The 17,584-nt window shown below is 36.7% G+C and overlaps 1 protein-coding gene across 1 annotated transcript in view; it reads left to right on the top strand.

Annotated features, from left to right (window-relative positions):
• LMNTD1 (lamin tail domain containing 1) overlaps positions 1–17,584 on the top strand; it is a gene marked incomplete at both ends in the record, with an annotated part of 47,241 nt that overhangs the window by 18,686 nt on the left and 10,971 nt on the right. The window contains 5 exon segments of the mRNA XM_079715200.1: positions 11,137–11,323; positions 11,861–11,980; positions 13,779–13,993; positions 14,600–14,763; positions 14,766–14,770. Of these exon segments, the coding sequence (XP_079571326.1) occupies positions 11,137–11,323; positions 11,861–11,980; positions 13,779–13,993; positions 14,600–14,763; positions 14,766–14,770 (691 nt within the window).

The following is a 17,584-nucleotide window of genomic DNA, read 5'->3' on the forward strand; positions in this document are numbered from 1 at the left end:
CTATTTCAAAAGTAGATGAGTTTAACAATATATGTGATGCAACAGAAGAGAGAATTATTGAACCACAACATTCTCAGAAGAAAACATCCAGGCTGAATTATAGAGAGCAAAGAGATTAGAAAAAACAAGCATAAGGAAAAATTAGGGCAAGATTTTTAAAAATCTAAATGCTTGTAATTGAAGTCACTAAGGAGAAGAGAGAAGGACTGAGGTAGAAGAGTATCGGTGGAAATACTGGCAGAGAATTTTCCCAAAAATGAAAGACATCAAGCCACAGGAACAAGCAACACTACCAACTCCCAGCAAGAGAAAACATAGGGGGAAAAAACCCCTAGGTACGAAGTAGAAAAACTTCTAAAACAGGAGAAGTAAGGAAAATCTTAGTCAGCCAGAGAAAAAGGACACTTACCTTCAAAGGAACAACAAAAAGATTGGTAGCTGGTTTATCAACATAAAAATAGAAAACAGAAAACTCTGGAATAAATCTCTGGTGAGGGCATTGGGACCAAAACTGCAGGCAAAATTTTTAGCACTGTGATTCTACAATTCATAAGAACTGTATGTTATTTTTCTCTTGCTGTCATAGCAAGTTATTACCAACATAGCAACTTAATATGGATAATACCCACGTATTACCACACAGTTCTTTCAAAAATTTCTGTATATATTTAAATACTATACTATAAATCCATCATAAAAATGTAAAACAACCCTATAGAAATGGAATAAATTATATGAAAGACAATTTTCAAAAGAAAACTGGGTAGCCAATAAGTAGCTTACTCAACTGCACGATAAACAGGGAAAATCAAATTAAAATAACAATGAGATATTTTGTACCCAAGATATTAAGTATTAAAAAGTCTGAAAATTTCAAGTGTTGTGGAACAAGAAGAAGGAAGAGTGTATGCGTAGGCAATGGGTGAAGCATGCAATGACATGAATTATCACAAGTCTTGTGAGAAATTCTTGTGGTTGCAATTTAAGCAAAGATAGGAAGTAGGAAAAAAAAATTAAAGAGGCTGATAGATTATGTAGAAACTTGTTTCCATGTTGTGACATTGGTGTTTTCTCTAGAAATAAATGGTCAGACTTTGAAGGACATATCCTTGTACAAAGATTGCTCTGGAAGCAAAATGTTGAATGGTTAGGAGGGAGCAAGACCGGAGAAACCAGTTAAGACAATGTTACACTGTGACACAGAGGTGAAGAGAGCCTAATGAAGACAGCAGCAATAGGGATGGAGAGAAGGCAATATATACAGAAGATACTAAAGAGTAATATTATACAAACACATGGAGGCTAAAAAATACACTACTTAATAACGAAGTGATCACTGAAGAAATCAAAGAGGAAATACAAAAATACCTAGAAACAAATGACAATGGAGACAAGACGACCCAAAACCTATGGGATGCAGCAAAAATAGTTCTAAGAGGGAAGTTTATAGCAATACAATTCTAACTTAAGAAGCAAGAAACATCTCGAATAAACAACCTAACCGTGCACCTAAAGCAATTAGAGAAAGAAAAACAAACAAACAAAAAAACCCCAAAGTAAGCAGAAGGAAAGAAATCATAAAAATCAGATCAGAAATAAATGAAAAAGAAATGAAGGAAACGATAGCAAAGATCAATAAAACTAAAAGCTGGTTCTTTGAGAAGATAAACAAAATTGTTAAACCATTAGCCAGATTCATCAAGAAAAAAAGGGACAAGACTCAAATCAATAGAATTAGAAATGAAAAGGAGAAGTAACAACTGACACTGCAGAAATAAAAAAGATCATGAGAGATTACTACAAGCAACTCTATGCCAATAAAATGGACAACCTGGAAGAAATGGACAAATTCTTAGAAATGCACAACCTGCCAAGACTGAATCAGAAAGAAATAGAAAATATGAACAGACCAATCACAAGCACTGAAATTGAAACTGTGATGAAAAATCTTCCAACAAACAAAAGCCCAGGATCAGATGGCTTCACAGGCAAATTCTATCAAACATTTAAAGAAGAGCTAACACCTATCCTTCTCAAACTCCTCCAAGATATAGCAGAGGGAGGAACACTCCCAAATTCATTCTACGAGGCCACCATCACCCTGATACCAAAACCAGACAAGGATGTCACAAAGAAAGAAAACTACAGGCCAATATCACTGATGAACATAGATGCAAAAATCCTCAACAAAATACTAGCAAACAGAATCCAACAGCACAATAAAAGGATCATACACCATGATCAAGTGGGGTTTATTCCAAGAATGCAAGGATTCTTCAATATACGCAAATCAATCAACGTGATACACCATATTAACAAATTGAAGGAGAAAAACCATATGATCATCTCAATAGATGCAGAGAAAGCTTCCGACAAAATTCAACACCCATTTATGATAAAGACCTTGGAGAAAGTAGGCATACAGGGAAGTTTCCTCAACATAATAAAGGCCATATATGAAAAACTCACAGCCAACATCGTCCTCAATGGTGAAAAACTGAAACCATTTCCACGAAGATCAGGAAGAAGACAAGGTTGCCCACTCTCACCACTCTTATTCAACACAGTTTTAGAAGTTTTAGCCACAGCAATCAGAGAAGAAAAGGAAATAAAAGGAATCCAAATCGGAAAAGAAGAAGTAAAGCTGTCACTGTTTGCAGATGACATGATACTATACATAGAGAATCCTAAAGATGCGACCAGAAAACTACTAGAGCTAATCAATGAATGTGGTAAAGTATCAGGATACAAAATTAATGCACAGAAATCTCTGGCATTCCTATATACTAATGATGAAAAATCTGAAAGTGAAATCAAGAAAACACTCCCATTTACCTTTGCAACAAAAAGAATAAAATATCTAGGAATAAACCTACCTAAGGAGAGAAAAGACCTGTATGCAGAAAATTATAAGACACTGATGAAAAAAATTAAAGATGATACAAATAGATGGAGAGATATACCATGTTCTTGGATTGGAAGAATCAACATTGTGAAAATGACTCTACTACCCAAAGCAATCTACAGATTCAATGCAATCCCTATCAAACTACCACTCGCATTTTTCACAGAACTAGAACAAAAAATTTCACAATTTGTATGGAAACACAAAAGACCCCGAATAGCAAAAGCAATCTTGAGAATGAAAAACGGAGCTGGAGGAATCAGACTCCCTGACTTCAGACTATACTACAAAGCTACAGTAATCAAGACAGTATGGTACTGGCACAAAAACAGAAAGATAGATCAATGGAACAGGATAGAAAGCCCAGAGATAAACCCACGGACATATAGTCACCTTATCTTTGATAAAGGAGGCGGGAATGTACAGTGGAGAAAGGACAGCCTCTTCAATAAGTGGTGCTGGGAAAACTGGACAGATACATGTAAAAGTATGAGATTAGATCACTCCCTAACACAATACACAAAAATAAGCTCAAAGTGGATTAAAGACCTAAATGTAAGGCCAGGCACTATCAAACTCTTAGAGGAAAACATAGGCAGAACACTCTATGACATAAATCACAGCAAGATCCTTTTGGACCCACCTCCTAGAGAAATGGAAATAAAAACAAAAATAAAAAAATGGGGTCTAATGAAACTTAAAAGCTTTTGCACAGCAAAGGAAACCATAAACAAGACGAAAAGACAACCCTCAGAATGGGAGAAAATATTTGCAAATGAAGCAACTGACAAAGGATTAATCTCCAAAATGTATAAGCAGCTCATGCAGCTCAATAACAAAAAACAAACAACCCAATCCAAAAATGGGCAGAAGACTTAAATAGACATTTCTCCAAAGAAGATATACAGACTGCCAACAAACACGTGAAAGAATGCTCAACATCATTAATCATTAGAGAAATGCAAATCAAAACTACAATGAGATATCATCTCACACAGGTCAGAATGGCCATCATCAAAAAATCTAGAAACAATAAATGCTGGAGAGGGTGTTGGGAAAAAGGAACACTCTTGCACTGCTGGTGGGAATGTGAATTGGTACAGGCACTATGGAGAACAGTATGGAGGTTCCTTAAAAATCTACAAATAGAACTACCATATGACCCAACAATCCCACTACTAGGCATATACCCTGAGAAAACCATAATTCAAAAAGAGTTGTGTACCAAAATGTTCATTGCAGCTCTATTTACAATAGCCCGGAGCTGGAAACAACCTAAGTGTCCATCATCGGATGAATGGATAAAGAAGATGTGGCACATATATACAATGGAATATTACTCAGCCATAAAAGGAAATGAAATTGAGCTATGTGTAATGAGGTGGATGGACCTAGAGTCTGTCATACAGAGTGAAGTAAGTCAGAAAGAGAAAGACAAATACCGTATGCTAACACATATATATGGAATTTAAGAAAAAAAATGTCATGAAGAACCTAGGGGTAAGAGAGGAATAAAGACACAGAGCTACTAGAGAATGGACTTGAGGATATGGGGGGCAGGGTGGGAAGGGTAAGCTGTGACAAAATGAGAGAGTGGCATGGACATATATACACTACCAAATGTAAAATAGATAGCTAGTGGGAAGCAGCCACATAGCACAGGGAGATCCCCTCGGTGCTTTGTGACCACCTAGAGCGGTGGGATAGGGAGGGTGGGAGGGAGGGAGATGCAAGAGGGAAGAGATATGGGAATATATGTATATGTATAGCTGATTCACTTTGTTATACAGCAGAAACTAACCCACCATTGTAAAGCAATTATACTCCAATAAAGATGTAAAAAAAAGAGTAATATTAATAGAACATCATCACAGATACGGCAAGAAGGATAAGAGAGCAGGAAAGTAATAGAAGTTTGAGGCGTGGCCATCAAGATAAATGTTAAGGAAATTTCCTGGTATAGGTTTTCTGCTTTTCTAAAATGATGAATTCATTTTGGGGCATGTTGATTTAGAGGTATCTTTGGGGTCTTTCTTTCTACAGGGTCAGTTGTTTCTATGGGTCTGAAGCTCAGCAGGAAAAGGATTTAGATTTAGCCGTCATCAGTGTATTAATGGTTACTGAAAGCCCTGTTTGTGGATGATATCATGTATATAGAATGTGATGGGAATAAAAGAGGGTTAAGGGGAGAATCCCAGGGATTCACATCTGAGAAATGGATGAAGGAAGAGAAATCTGAAAAAGACACTATAAAGGAGCAACCACACTGGTAGAAGAAAAGCAGTGGACTTGGGGAAACAAGGAGAGAAGGACCTATCTGGCAGAGGCAGATATCACAGAGACATTAAGACAAAGACTGAGTGGTGGGAATGTAAATTGAACCACTATGGAAAACAGTATGGAAGTCCCTCAAAAAATTAAAAACAGAGCTATCATATAATCCAGCAATTCCACTTTTGCGTATTTATCTGAAGAAAGCAAAACCTCTAATTCAAAACGATATATGCACCACCATATTCATTGCAGCATTATTTACAATAGCCAAGATATGGAAACGACCTAAGTGTCCATCAATGGATGATTGGTAAATAAAATGTGGTATAAATATAAAATGCAATATTATTCAGCCATAAAAAAAGAATTAAATCTTGCCATTTGCAACAACATGGATGGACCTTGAAGTCATCGTGCTAAGTACAGTAAGTCAGAGAAAGACAAATACCATATGATCTCACTTATCAATGAAATCTAAAAAAAAAAATAAAATAAACTCATCGATACAGAGAACAGATTGGTTGCCAGAAGCAAGAGGTGGGGGGTGGGCAAAATGGGAGAAGGGGGTCAAAAAGTACAGATTTCCAATTATAAAATAAATAAGTCATTGGGATGCAATGTACAGATGAAATAAATAAGTCGTTGGGATGCAATGTACAGAGGAAATAAATAAGTCGTTGGGATGCAATGTACAGAGGAAATAAATAAGTCGTTGGGATGCAATGTACAGAGGAAATAAATAAGTCGTTGGGATGCAATGTACAGAGGAAATAAATAAGTCGTTGGGATGCAATGTACAGATGAAATAAATAAGTCGTTGGGATGCAATGTACAGATGAAATAAATAAGTCGTTGGGATGCAATGTACAGATGAAATAAATAAGTCGTTGGGATGCAATGTACAGATGAAATAAATAAGTCGTTGGGATGCAATGTACAGATGAAATAAATAAGTCGTTGGGATGCAATGTACAGATGAAATAAATAAGTCGTTGGGATGCAATGTACAGATGAAATAAATAAGTCGTTGGGATGCAATGTACAGATGAAATAAATAAGTCGTTGGGATGCAATGTACAGATGAAATAAATAAGTCGTTGGGATGCAATGTACAGATGAAATAAATAAGTCGTTGGGATGCAATGTACAGATGAAATAAATAAGTCGTTGGGATGCAATGTACAGATGAAATAAATAAGTCGTTGGGATGCAATGTACAGATGAAATAAATAAGTCGTTGGGATGCAATGTACAGATGAAATAAATAAGTCGTTGGGATGCAATGTACAGATGAAATAAATAAGTCGTTGGGATGCAATGTACAGATGAAATAAATAAGTCGTTGGGATGCAATGTACAGATGAAATAAATAAGTCGTTGGGATGCAATGTACAGATGAAATAAATAAGTCGTTGGGATGCAATGTACAGATGAAATAAATAAGTCGTTGGGATGCAATGTACAGATGAAATAAATAAGTCGTTGGGATGCAATGTACAGATGAAATAAATAAGTCGTTGGGATGCAATGTACAGATGAAATAAATAAGTCGTTGGGATGCAATGTACAGATGAAATAAATAAGTCGTTGGGATGCAATGTACAGATGAAATAAATAAGTCGTTGGGATGCAATGTACAGATGAAATAAATAAGTCGTTGGGATGCAATGTACAGATGAAATAAATAAGTCGTTGGGATGCAATGTACAGATGAAATAAATAAGTCGTTGGGATGCAATGTACAGATGAAATAAATAAGTCATTGGGATGTAATGTACAGAATGGAGACCACAATTAATAATACTGTATTGTATTGAAAGTTGCTAGGAGAGTAGATCTTAACAGTTTTCCTCACAAGAAAAAATAATTGTTAACTATATATAGTGATCAATGTTGTTAACTATATATATTGTGGTGATCATTTTGCCTTATATACAAATACTGAATCATTATGTTGTACACCCCAAACTAATATAATGTTATATGTCAATTATACCTCTATTTAAAAAAAGACAAAGACTGAAAAGTTACCACTCAATTTACTAATTGATGACCAATTTAAGAGGGCCTTAATCATCTTGGTCTAAGGCAGAAATATATGGTCGTGGGTTGAGGGAGTGAATAAGAGATGAAGAACTCATGCCGTAGTCTTTCCAAAAGCTCGGTTGTTGTTGCAGCTCTATTTACAACAGCCAGGAGATGGAAACAACCTCAGTGTCCATCATCGGATGAATGGATAAAGAAGATGTGGCACATATATACAATGGAATATTACTCAGCCATAAAAGGAAATGAAATTGAGCTATTTGTAATGAGGTGGATGGACCTAGAGTCTGTCATACAGAGTGAAGTAAGTCAGAAAGAGAAAGACAAATACCATATGCTAACACATATATATGGAATTTAAGAAAAAAAATGTCATGAAGAACCTAGGGGTAAGACAGGAATAAAGACACAGACCTACTATAGAACGGACTTGAGGATATGGGGAGGAGGAAGGGTAAGCTGTGACAAAGCAAGAGAGTGGCATGGACATATATACACTACCACACGTAAAATAGATAGCTAGTGGGAAGCAGCCGCATAGCACAGGGAGATCCCCTCGGTGCTTTGTGACCACCTAGAGGGGTGGGATAGGGAGGGTGGGAGGAAGGGAGATGCAAGAGGGAAGCGATATGGGAACATAATGTATATGTATAACTGATTCACTTTGTTATAAAGCAGAAACTAGCACACCATTGTAAAGCAGTTATACTCCAATAAAGATGTAAAAAAAAAAAAAAAAAAAAAAGGCTCGGTTGTGATGGCAGTAGGAAGTGGAAGCCAGAGGAGGATTGTGTTTTTCTTTTTTAAGGTTATAGCATTTGGAAGATATGTACATATTTGAGGGAAAGAGGCAGTCTAGAGGGAGAGGTTGGTGTGAAAAGAGAAAAATGAATGAGACTGAAACACCAAAGCAGCAGCAGGAGGTGGTAAGCAGAGTTTCACTTTAGATGGGAGAAGGGTTCCTCTTGCACTGAAACGAGGTGGCTGGAACAAAGAGGTCAGTGTGGGCATGGGTGAACCTGCTTCTAAGTGGAAAGCAGGAAAACACACTTCTTTCTGATGGCTCTATTTTCTTAGTGAGATCATTTTCTGACAAAAAAAACTGGAGATGTGAGGCAGGGATTTGAATGTTGTTGAGGGAATGACAGAAGGTGCTGGCTCAGCTCATGAAGAACACAGTTTGCTGCCAATCACTAAGGGCCCACATGTGGCTGGAGACCACTAATTCATGTGGTGGCAGCAGTCTATACTGTGTGTGTGTGTGCATGTGTGCATGTTTGTGTGTGTGTGTGTATCTTCTAGCAGTGCTCAACCACCAGGGTATATACAAAATTTAAACAATTTGAATGGTTGGGTCAAACTTCTTTGAGATTTTACTAATTGAAAAAGAAGAACAAGAACTAACATTTATTGAGAGAACTTGGACATGGCAGTTAATCTCTCTAAACCTCAGTTTCCTTTTCTATAAAGTGGGGCTAAAAATGGTACCTGTCTCACTGTGTTGCTGTGAGAATTAAATGAGATAATACAGTTTTTTTCAAATTTTTGATGGTGATCTTCAATAAGAAATATGTAGCCTTTTGTGAGAATTACATAAGTAACTACCAGTCCACAATGCCTTTACCAAAACATTTGGAGACTTACATGTTTCCAAATTCAGAATTTGGAGGATTTTAAGAAAGTAATATGGTGACTAGAACACATATTACATAACACCCCAATAGGGCTTGGAGAAGTATCCAAAATCAAACAGTAAACTTTCCACAGCCAAATTTATGAATAGTCACACAAATCATGAATGAAGACAGTAACTAGCCTCTCCTCAGTTTCAGGTCAGGTTTTACCACCAAAGGAATTCAGGTCAGATTTTGCTTCAAGTGTGTTTTTTTAAGAATCTTTTGGTTTTCCAGATATGTTTGCATTTCAGAATTATAGATATGAAATCATAGATATGTTGATAATATCTTAAAAGTGCCTGGCACATCATAAGTATTGGTTCCTATTATTGGTAGTAGTATATTTCATTTTCAAAATTATGTCCCTAACCCACCAAAGGGATTTCATGGCGTATTGGGTTGGCCAAAAGTTTCATTCGTTTTTTTTTTCCGTAAGATGGGTAGCACTTCGTTGTCTTTAACTTCATTCAAAACAATTTTGTTAGATTGTATGTGACAGCTGTCATATAAGCATACATTTTAAAAAAGACATCAAAATTGGTGAATTTTTGTGTAGCCATTTTAATATTGAAGATGGAAGAAAAGAAGCAACATTTTCAGCATATTATGCTTTATTATTTCAAGAAAAGTAAAAATGCAACCCACATGCAAAAATAGATTTGTGCAGTGTATGGAGAAGTTGCTGTGACTGATTGAATGTGTCAAAAGTGGTTTGCAAAACTTTGTGGTGGAGAGATTTCTCGCTGGACATGCTCCATGGTCAGGTAGACCAGTTGAAGTTGATAGTGATCAAATCGAGACATTAACTGAGAACAATCAACGTTATACCACATGGGAGACAGCTGACATACTCAAGATATCCAAATCAAACATTGAAAATCATTTGCACCAGCTTAGTTATGTCAATCGCTTTGATGTTTGGGTTCCACATAAGTTAAGCAAAAAAAACATTCTTGACCGTATTTCCACATATGATTCTCCACTGAAACGTAATGAAAACGTTCCACTTTTTAAACAAATTGTGATGGGCAATGAAAAGTGGATACTGTACAATAATGTGGAATGGAAGAAATCATGGGGCAAGCGAAATGCACCACCACCAAACACACCAAAGGCTGGTCTTCATCCAAAGAAGGTGATGACGTGTATATGGTAGGATTAGAATGGAGTCCTCTATTAGGAGCTCCTTCCAGAAAACCAAACGATTAGTTCCCACAAGTACTGCTCCCAGTTAGACCAACTGAAAGCAGCACTCGATGAAAAGCATCCGGAATTAGTCAACAGAAAACACATAACCTTCCATCAGGATAAGACAAGACCACATGTTTCTTTGATGACCAGGCAAAAACTGTTACAGCTTGGCTGGGAAGTTCTGATGCATCTACCGTATTCACCAAACATTGCACCTTCGGATTTCCATTTATTTGGGTCTTTACAAAATTCTCTTACTGAAAATTTTCAATTCCCTGGAAGACTGTAAAAGGCACCTGGACAAGTTCTTTGCTCAAAAAGATAAAAAGTTTTGGGAAGATGGAATTATGAAGTTGCCTGAAAAATGGCAGAAGGTAGTGGAACAAAAGGATGAATACGTTGTTCAATAAAGTTCTTGGTGCAAATGAAAAATGTGTCTTTTATTTTTACTTAAAAACAGAAGGCACTTTTTGGCCAACCCAATACTTATAGGTTGTGACCCAGACTCTGAAAAATGCTAATATATAAATATTTAACCTGGTCCTTGATACATATTAAGCTCTTGAAATGTTAGAAGGGGAAAAAATACCACCTTATATTTGTATGTTTTAAGTTTGCAGAATTCTTTTAAGCATATAGTTGCAATTCATGTTCACAGTAACCTTATCAGAAATAAACTAAATAGTTTAACTTTCCTCTTGATCTACTTGAGAGTTTCATGTCTCAGTATTTCTTGTGAAGAACAGTAGGATATTTAAATAATAATAATAGTACCTCCCAATGGCATTTTTATCTTGATACCTAAAGGATTATTAAAGTTTATTTTATGTGAAAGATCATTTTGTTGCACAGATAACCAAACAGAACTAAGAAATCAAGCCATTTGCTTAAGGCACAAAATACACTATTTCTACATGGAATTTGTCCAACAGAATATACAGCTTAGGAACAACTTCCAGAGCATATTTATTATTCAGTCCTTAAAGTGAGGTAAAGACACGCTCATCTGAAGGCACCTTATAATCTTTGAGTTTTATTTTCTAGTGCTCTTGGAGACATTAAAATAGCTGAAGTGAATGTCAAAGGTTTATGCGTGAAGCTCATTAACTCTTCCCTTGACAAAGAACTGGAAATTGGAAATCATATTCTCCAACAAAATGTGGATGGACAAACAGTCTCTCTGTACCAATTCCTTCCCAATATCATAATGCAGGCCAATTCCCTGGTAACAGTGAGTATAAGATATAAATACTATGAACTAGATTTGTTCAGGAAAAACTCATTTACCCAGTCAGACCACGGCTTAGCACCAATGGTTTCTGCATCCCTCGATCTCTCTGTTAAATGTGATTTTGTTGTTGTTATTTGTTAATTGTGCCACTTTGTCCATCTCTGGATATAAATTAATACCCATAATTAAATTTCCATAGCTTTCTTCAATTTGGCATACAATACTTTGTGCTTTTATGATTTAACTATCAAAATAAAATACCTAAGTTCCTAAAACTAAGCAAACATAATCTTTAAAGAAAAAACAAAGAGAGGGTTTGCTTAGGCGACGCTGGAGAGTTCCCCCCTCTTTCTTGGGCTTTACTTTAAACCACATACAGTAGCTGTTCAGTTACACAGCTTGACATTACATATTATAGTCATTATATTTTAAAAACCTCACCTGTTTAGAAAGATGTGTTGCAATAACCCTCTGACATTTATAAAACTATGTTGAAACTCCAATGGCAATTGTTATTAACAAACTATTTTCTTTCAGGTCTGGGCAGCAGCATCTGAAGCAAAGCACCAGCCACCATCAGATTTTCTTTGGAAGGAACAAAACAGATTTAGGACAAGCCCAAATTGTACAACAATCCTGTGCAAACCTAATGGTGAAGTCAGTGTCCTGTTCTTTTTTTTTTTTTTTTTGGCTGCGTCGGGTCTTTGTTGCTGCACGCGGGTTTTCTCTAGTTGCGGCGAGCGGGGCCTACTCTTCGTTGTGGTGCGCAGGCTTCTCATTGCGGTGGCTTCTCTTGTTGCGGAGCACGGGCTCTAGGCGTGCGGGCTTCAGTAGTTGTGGCCCGCGGCCTCTAGAGTGCAGGCTCAGTAGTTGTGGCTTGCGGGCTTAGTTGCTCCGCGGCTTGTGGGATCTTCCCGGACCAGGGCTCGAACCCATGTCCCCTGCATTGGCAGGCAGATTCTTAACCACTGAGCCACCCGGGCAGCCCCGAGTCTACTGATTTTTAAACAGGGCTAGATATTTTTCACCAACCACATTGTTGTCCTATATGATTTGTAGCCTCTATATTACATGTCAGAAATTTAATAGGCATCTTCTATGATTCAATGCCTGGGACTTTCCCAATACACTGTTTTCTATTAGAGATTCAGATATGGAACAGACCGCTCCTGTGCCATAGGAACTCAAAGGGCTATTTATATGTACATTATCTCCTTTGATGCTCAGATTATTTAAACATTTTACAAAGGAAGAAAATGGGGCTTGGAAAGTTAAACGGCTGGCTCAAGGTCACATGATAGGCAAAATGGCAAAAGTAAAATAAAACCAGACAAAAGAGCCTACAAGGTTCATATGGTCAACATTCCAGAGGTGAAATTAAAACTTATCATTTTATCACATTATCACTGTCATTATCATCAGATGTTTTTAAGCCCCCTATAATACAGGAAGAAATAAAATACTGCCCTTGGCTAGGAAAGGCTTACAATCTAACTGAGAGAGATTGCACTCAAAAGATCATAAACATATTTGCCATGCAAATATCTATGTTTGAGCTGCAAAAAAGGAGAATCCCTAACTGATGAACTGAACCAAAAGTGGGGTTTTCCTGCTGTGATCCATGAAATTAAACCTTTTAAGAAAGATTTCATCTTTCTCTTTCTTTGCTGTAGGCCTAGCTTAGCTGAACTTGCCTTGTTTTCTTTTATGTCTATTTAGCTGGCAAACAAAGGGTTTTGCAATGGTTACAGCATCAACCCAAACCTCTAATTTTATAAACTAAAAACAGATCACAAGAACAAGTAGAATGATAGGGCACACTTCGGTGCCTAACTTTTCTCATGTTGAACAAAAACATAATTATTAGTCCCTACACATGATTTTTCTGAATAATTTTTGCACATATATGTGCACATATATGCCGCATATTCAGGAAACCAAAAAATAAAAACCTGCCCACCTAGGATTCTAGCCTGGAATGTGCTTTCTCCTCCATGTCTTTAGCTCTAATGCCCATTTCCCCATCTCAAATAAGATTAGGTAGGTAGATAGATAGATAGATAGATAGAGTCTTAACTATTAAAAATTTAACTTATTAATATTACAACTACTGTTTGTATAGTTCTTTATAGTTACAAAATTCAGTAGCTTAACTGAATCTCACCACACCCTCATGTAACACCCTCACCACCACCCTCCCCATTTTACATATGAGGACACAGTCCAAAACAGTAGGTGACTAATCTGCCTGAGGTTATGCAGCTTGTAATTTTCACAACGGGAAACTAAGGCCAGGATGTCTTACTACAGCCTCATCATGTGTTTCACTAATCCTTACACAGTACGTAAATGACATTACAGTTTGATTTTGAAATTTTATTGCAATAAGCTATGTCATTAAAAAAAACCTATCTAACTCCAATAGTATTTCATGTTAATAAATCATTTTTGTTAGGCTGTTGCCTGGTACACTCCTATTCACTGGAAGCAAGCATGGGAGAAATTAGAGACTGACATTGAATGTGACAGATGCTCAGTAGTAAGTCCAACATCTCAAAGGCACATGTTTCATTGGCCAGCAGCTACAACTACAACTAAAGAAAAACAAGATCAATCTAAGAAAGATACCTCAAAATATCAGGTGGAACGAGTTCAAGCTTCTCTTACAAGGTAAAATTGCTTGTTTTCTTTTTTTTTTTAATGAGTCCTTCCCACAATTAATAAGGGCTGAGCTGGTGGGAGTGACTGGCTGACAAGTAGATATATGATGAATAGGTAAATCAGTATAGACCAAAAAACTCCTATTTTGAATAAGACCATAAAAACCATAATAGCTTTTATGTTTTAAAACATAAAAACACAGAGCAAGTAGGGTATACTCGTGGGATGATAAAGGCTGGCAATTTCCACTGGGTGATATTAAGACCCCTCTGGTCATTTCATTCCATAACAGCACTGCTGTTAGAGGTAAGACCGTGGAGTAGTGCAGAGATGAAGTTATCACCACACCTTTAGCAGTGCTTAGGTGGAGGAAGATTTGCATCATCTAGAATTTTCATCTTGGATCAAGAGCTGGCTGTGGCTGAAAGAACAGAATTTATGTTATTCATTTGTAGGCAAATGCTTCTGATGTGATAATGATGCTGCCCACAAAGTCTAGAAAAGCCATATTCTCTGGTCTTGGAACATGCTTTCACTCTAATTGAGCTTTCATTATTAATGCCACTGTATGAAGTGCCTTTGGGGTTCAATTTGGGCTTAATTTTTCTTTTACAGAGAAAAAGAAATCCCACCAATGCTTTTCCCCAATCGCAGCCCTTGGTGCCACAGTCCTAATGTCTCTGCACATCCCTACTGTCCACTGATTGATCCTCACAACACCTACGTGACTGAACGCAGCTTAGACAGACAGCCCAGGTCTCAGTCAGCCAGGCCTGATCCAGCCAGGTAAGTCAAAGGGATACTTATTCCAGTGGAGAGTGAGTGGTGAGTGTGTATGTGTGTGTGTGTGTGTGTGTGTGTGTAGAACTGGTGAAAAGGTGGTTAAGTTGTAAAAGTCTCTAAGTATTAAAAAGTATTCATATCCTCAAGAACAGATGGCCTCTAAAGCAAGTACCATGAGCTGTTCACTTATTTGCTCTAGCACAGTATCTGAGTGCATCAATGAATCCAAAGAACAGCATGGCCAGCAAGAGTACATAGGCTTCTTGGAGTTTGGTCAAAAGTATATTTTGTTTTTCATTTGGCAGGATAAATTGGTCCGATAAGTTAAGCTGTGCTAAAAAATATCTATCTTTTCCAAACACACTCTAATATTATTCCCAAATTCTTATTCTTTTTCACCCAGAAATTTCTTATCTAAATCCTCTAAATAAAGCTTTTAGAGTTGGTGTTATTAGCCCAGGATCTGTTAATGGACTTCAGGAAGTCCATGAATCTGGCTAAACTTGGAGAAAAAAATGTATGTCTATATGATGTTTTCTGGCAAGAAAGTCCATGAGGTTCACCAGATGCTGCCAAATGATTAAGAAGAACTGATTAGACACAGTGCAGATTCTAAGCTGTGGAGAAAGACTTTCATGGAGCAGCTGTATCCTGGTGAGGTTATAATGATTTGCAAACCTATACTTAGCAGAGGGATGCTTTTTTAAATGAAATCTTTGCAGAATCCCAGTATATGAAATGGATAAAAGGAGACCCATCCAAGATGAAGAGTGATTCCCACTACCCACTGCACCCATCTTCTTCTTTCCTCCTTCCCTGTGACCTTTGAGACACCTCTCTGGAATCACAGGATTCTGTACACACAGTATAAGAACCACCATGTTAGTATGCTAACACATGTTGGGAAATAGCACCCTCCAAAATAAGACCTTTTAGAAGTGGAATGATGGAAATTCTGTAAATTCCTGAATGTATTCCATTGCATAAAATTAAGTATCCTATATCTTTGTGCCTGAGTTTCTTTACCTGTAAAGTAAGATACTTGTGTCTGATATTTAAAGAGCTCTTTCAGCAATGTTTTATATACACATATACATTTAATATACATATATATATATTATAGACACACATATTTAGTACTTTATGAGTTAGATTTGAGATTTCCAAGAAGTACATGCATGTTTTTTGCCAATTAATGATAGCCTTCACTGTTTTACTTATTTTGAATAACTTGTTTTCCAAAGAAATTTGACTTCAAATTTTCTTGTTGCACCTTTCTATAGTGGTGGCAACTCACCTTGATTATTCAGTAATTTTTCCTATTCAACATAAATTTCACTGTATTTGTATATTTTTTAATAAATTTATTTATTTATTTTTGGCTGCGTTGGGTCTTCATTGCTGCGTGTGGGCTTTCTCTAGTTGCAGCGAGCAGGGGCTACTCTTTGTTGTGGTGCGTGAGTTTCTCATTGCGGTGGCTTCTCCTGTTGCAGAGCACGGGCTCTAGGCACACGGGCTTCAGTAGTTGTGGCTCACAGGCTCTAGAGCACAGGCTCAGTAGCTGTGGCACACGGGGTTAGTTGCTCCACAGCATGTGGGATCTTCCCGGACTAGGGCTTGAACCCATTTCCCCTGCATTGGCAGGTGGATTCTTAACCACTGCACCACCAGGGAAGTCCTGTATCTGTATATTATGTAATGATAATTTTAAAAGAGAGTTGTTTTGATACCTTCAGGGTCTCTGTTCATCATTACATACTTTTTAAATTTTCTATTCATTAAATTTTCAGTATTAACAGATATATATCAGAATTTTAAGGGTTTTTCTTTGATTTCAATTGAGAAAGATGGCCACAAAGAGACAGATGTTATGAATGACTTGTTGATCATTGATTGGGTAACAGCAGACCCTGAATCAACAGTTCATTTCCTTGAAAAAATATGTAACATGATTCTTCAAGGGAAAGTTACCTTGTTTGTTAATTAGCCAGTCTCTTTTTAATTTGCCTACCATTGGGCTATTTGCTATCAGTAGCACACTCCTCAATAATTGACAAAGAAAAAAAGAGATAAAACAAAAATTATCAATTTTACTCATAGTTTCTTCAATCCTGCTTCTTCCCCTCTACAGTGATAAACAGGCTAGTTTGCTGAGTTACAGAAGAAATATTCTCAGTTGCATGTGACTCTTCTACTGGGAATAGCTGCCTTGTTTTTAACTGTGCCTCTCAAATATATTATAGAAGAGCTTAGAGACTAACAATTAAGATAATTTTAAAGAAACATCTACACATCTCATGCTTACTTTATACCAAGCACATTTTGTTTTTTAAACATCTTAAAATACAGAAAGTATAGAGGATAACATTAAAAGCACCCATGTACTTATCCTTCAAGATTAATGCATGCTAACATTTTGTCATATTGCTTCACATTACCAAAAATCCCATAAATTTGAAATTCCCTTTGATCTTCTTTTGAGTTCTGATATGAAATAGGAATAAGTCATTCTGGTCCTCATTATCACACTTTAATTACATATATATTAATTCATAAAACATGTATAGTATAATTGATGTATTTTTAATTTACATAAATGGCACTAAATACAGCACATGACACATAATAGTTTAATACATGTTTGATGAAGGACAGACAGAATAGGAGACACTGAAGGTTTTTAAACAGGCATCTTATAGAGTAATATCTGCATTTTAAAGAGAATATTGGAAGAAGTGTTGAAAATGAAATGGAGTGGAAAATATTCCAAAATCTAGGAGGGAAGAAGGAAGGAAGGAAAGAATAGAAAAGTAATAA

This window comes from Hyperoodon ampullatus (genome assembly GCF_949752795.1).
Source record: "Hyperoodon ampullatus genome assembly, chromosome: 11".
Lineage (NCBI taxonomy): Eukaryota > Metazoa > Chordata > Mammalia > Artiodactyla > Ziphiidae > Hyperoodon > Hyperoodon ampullatus.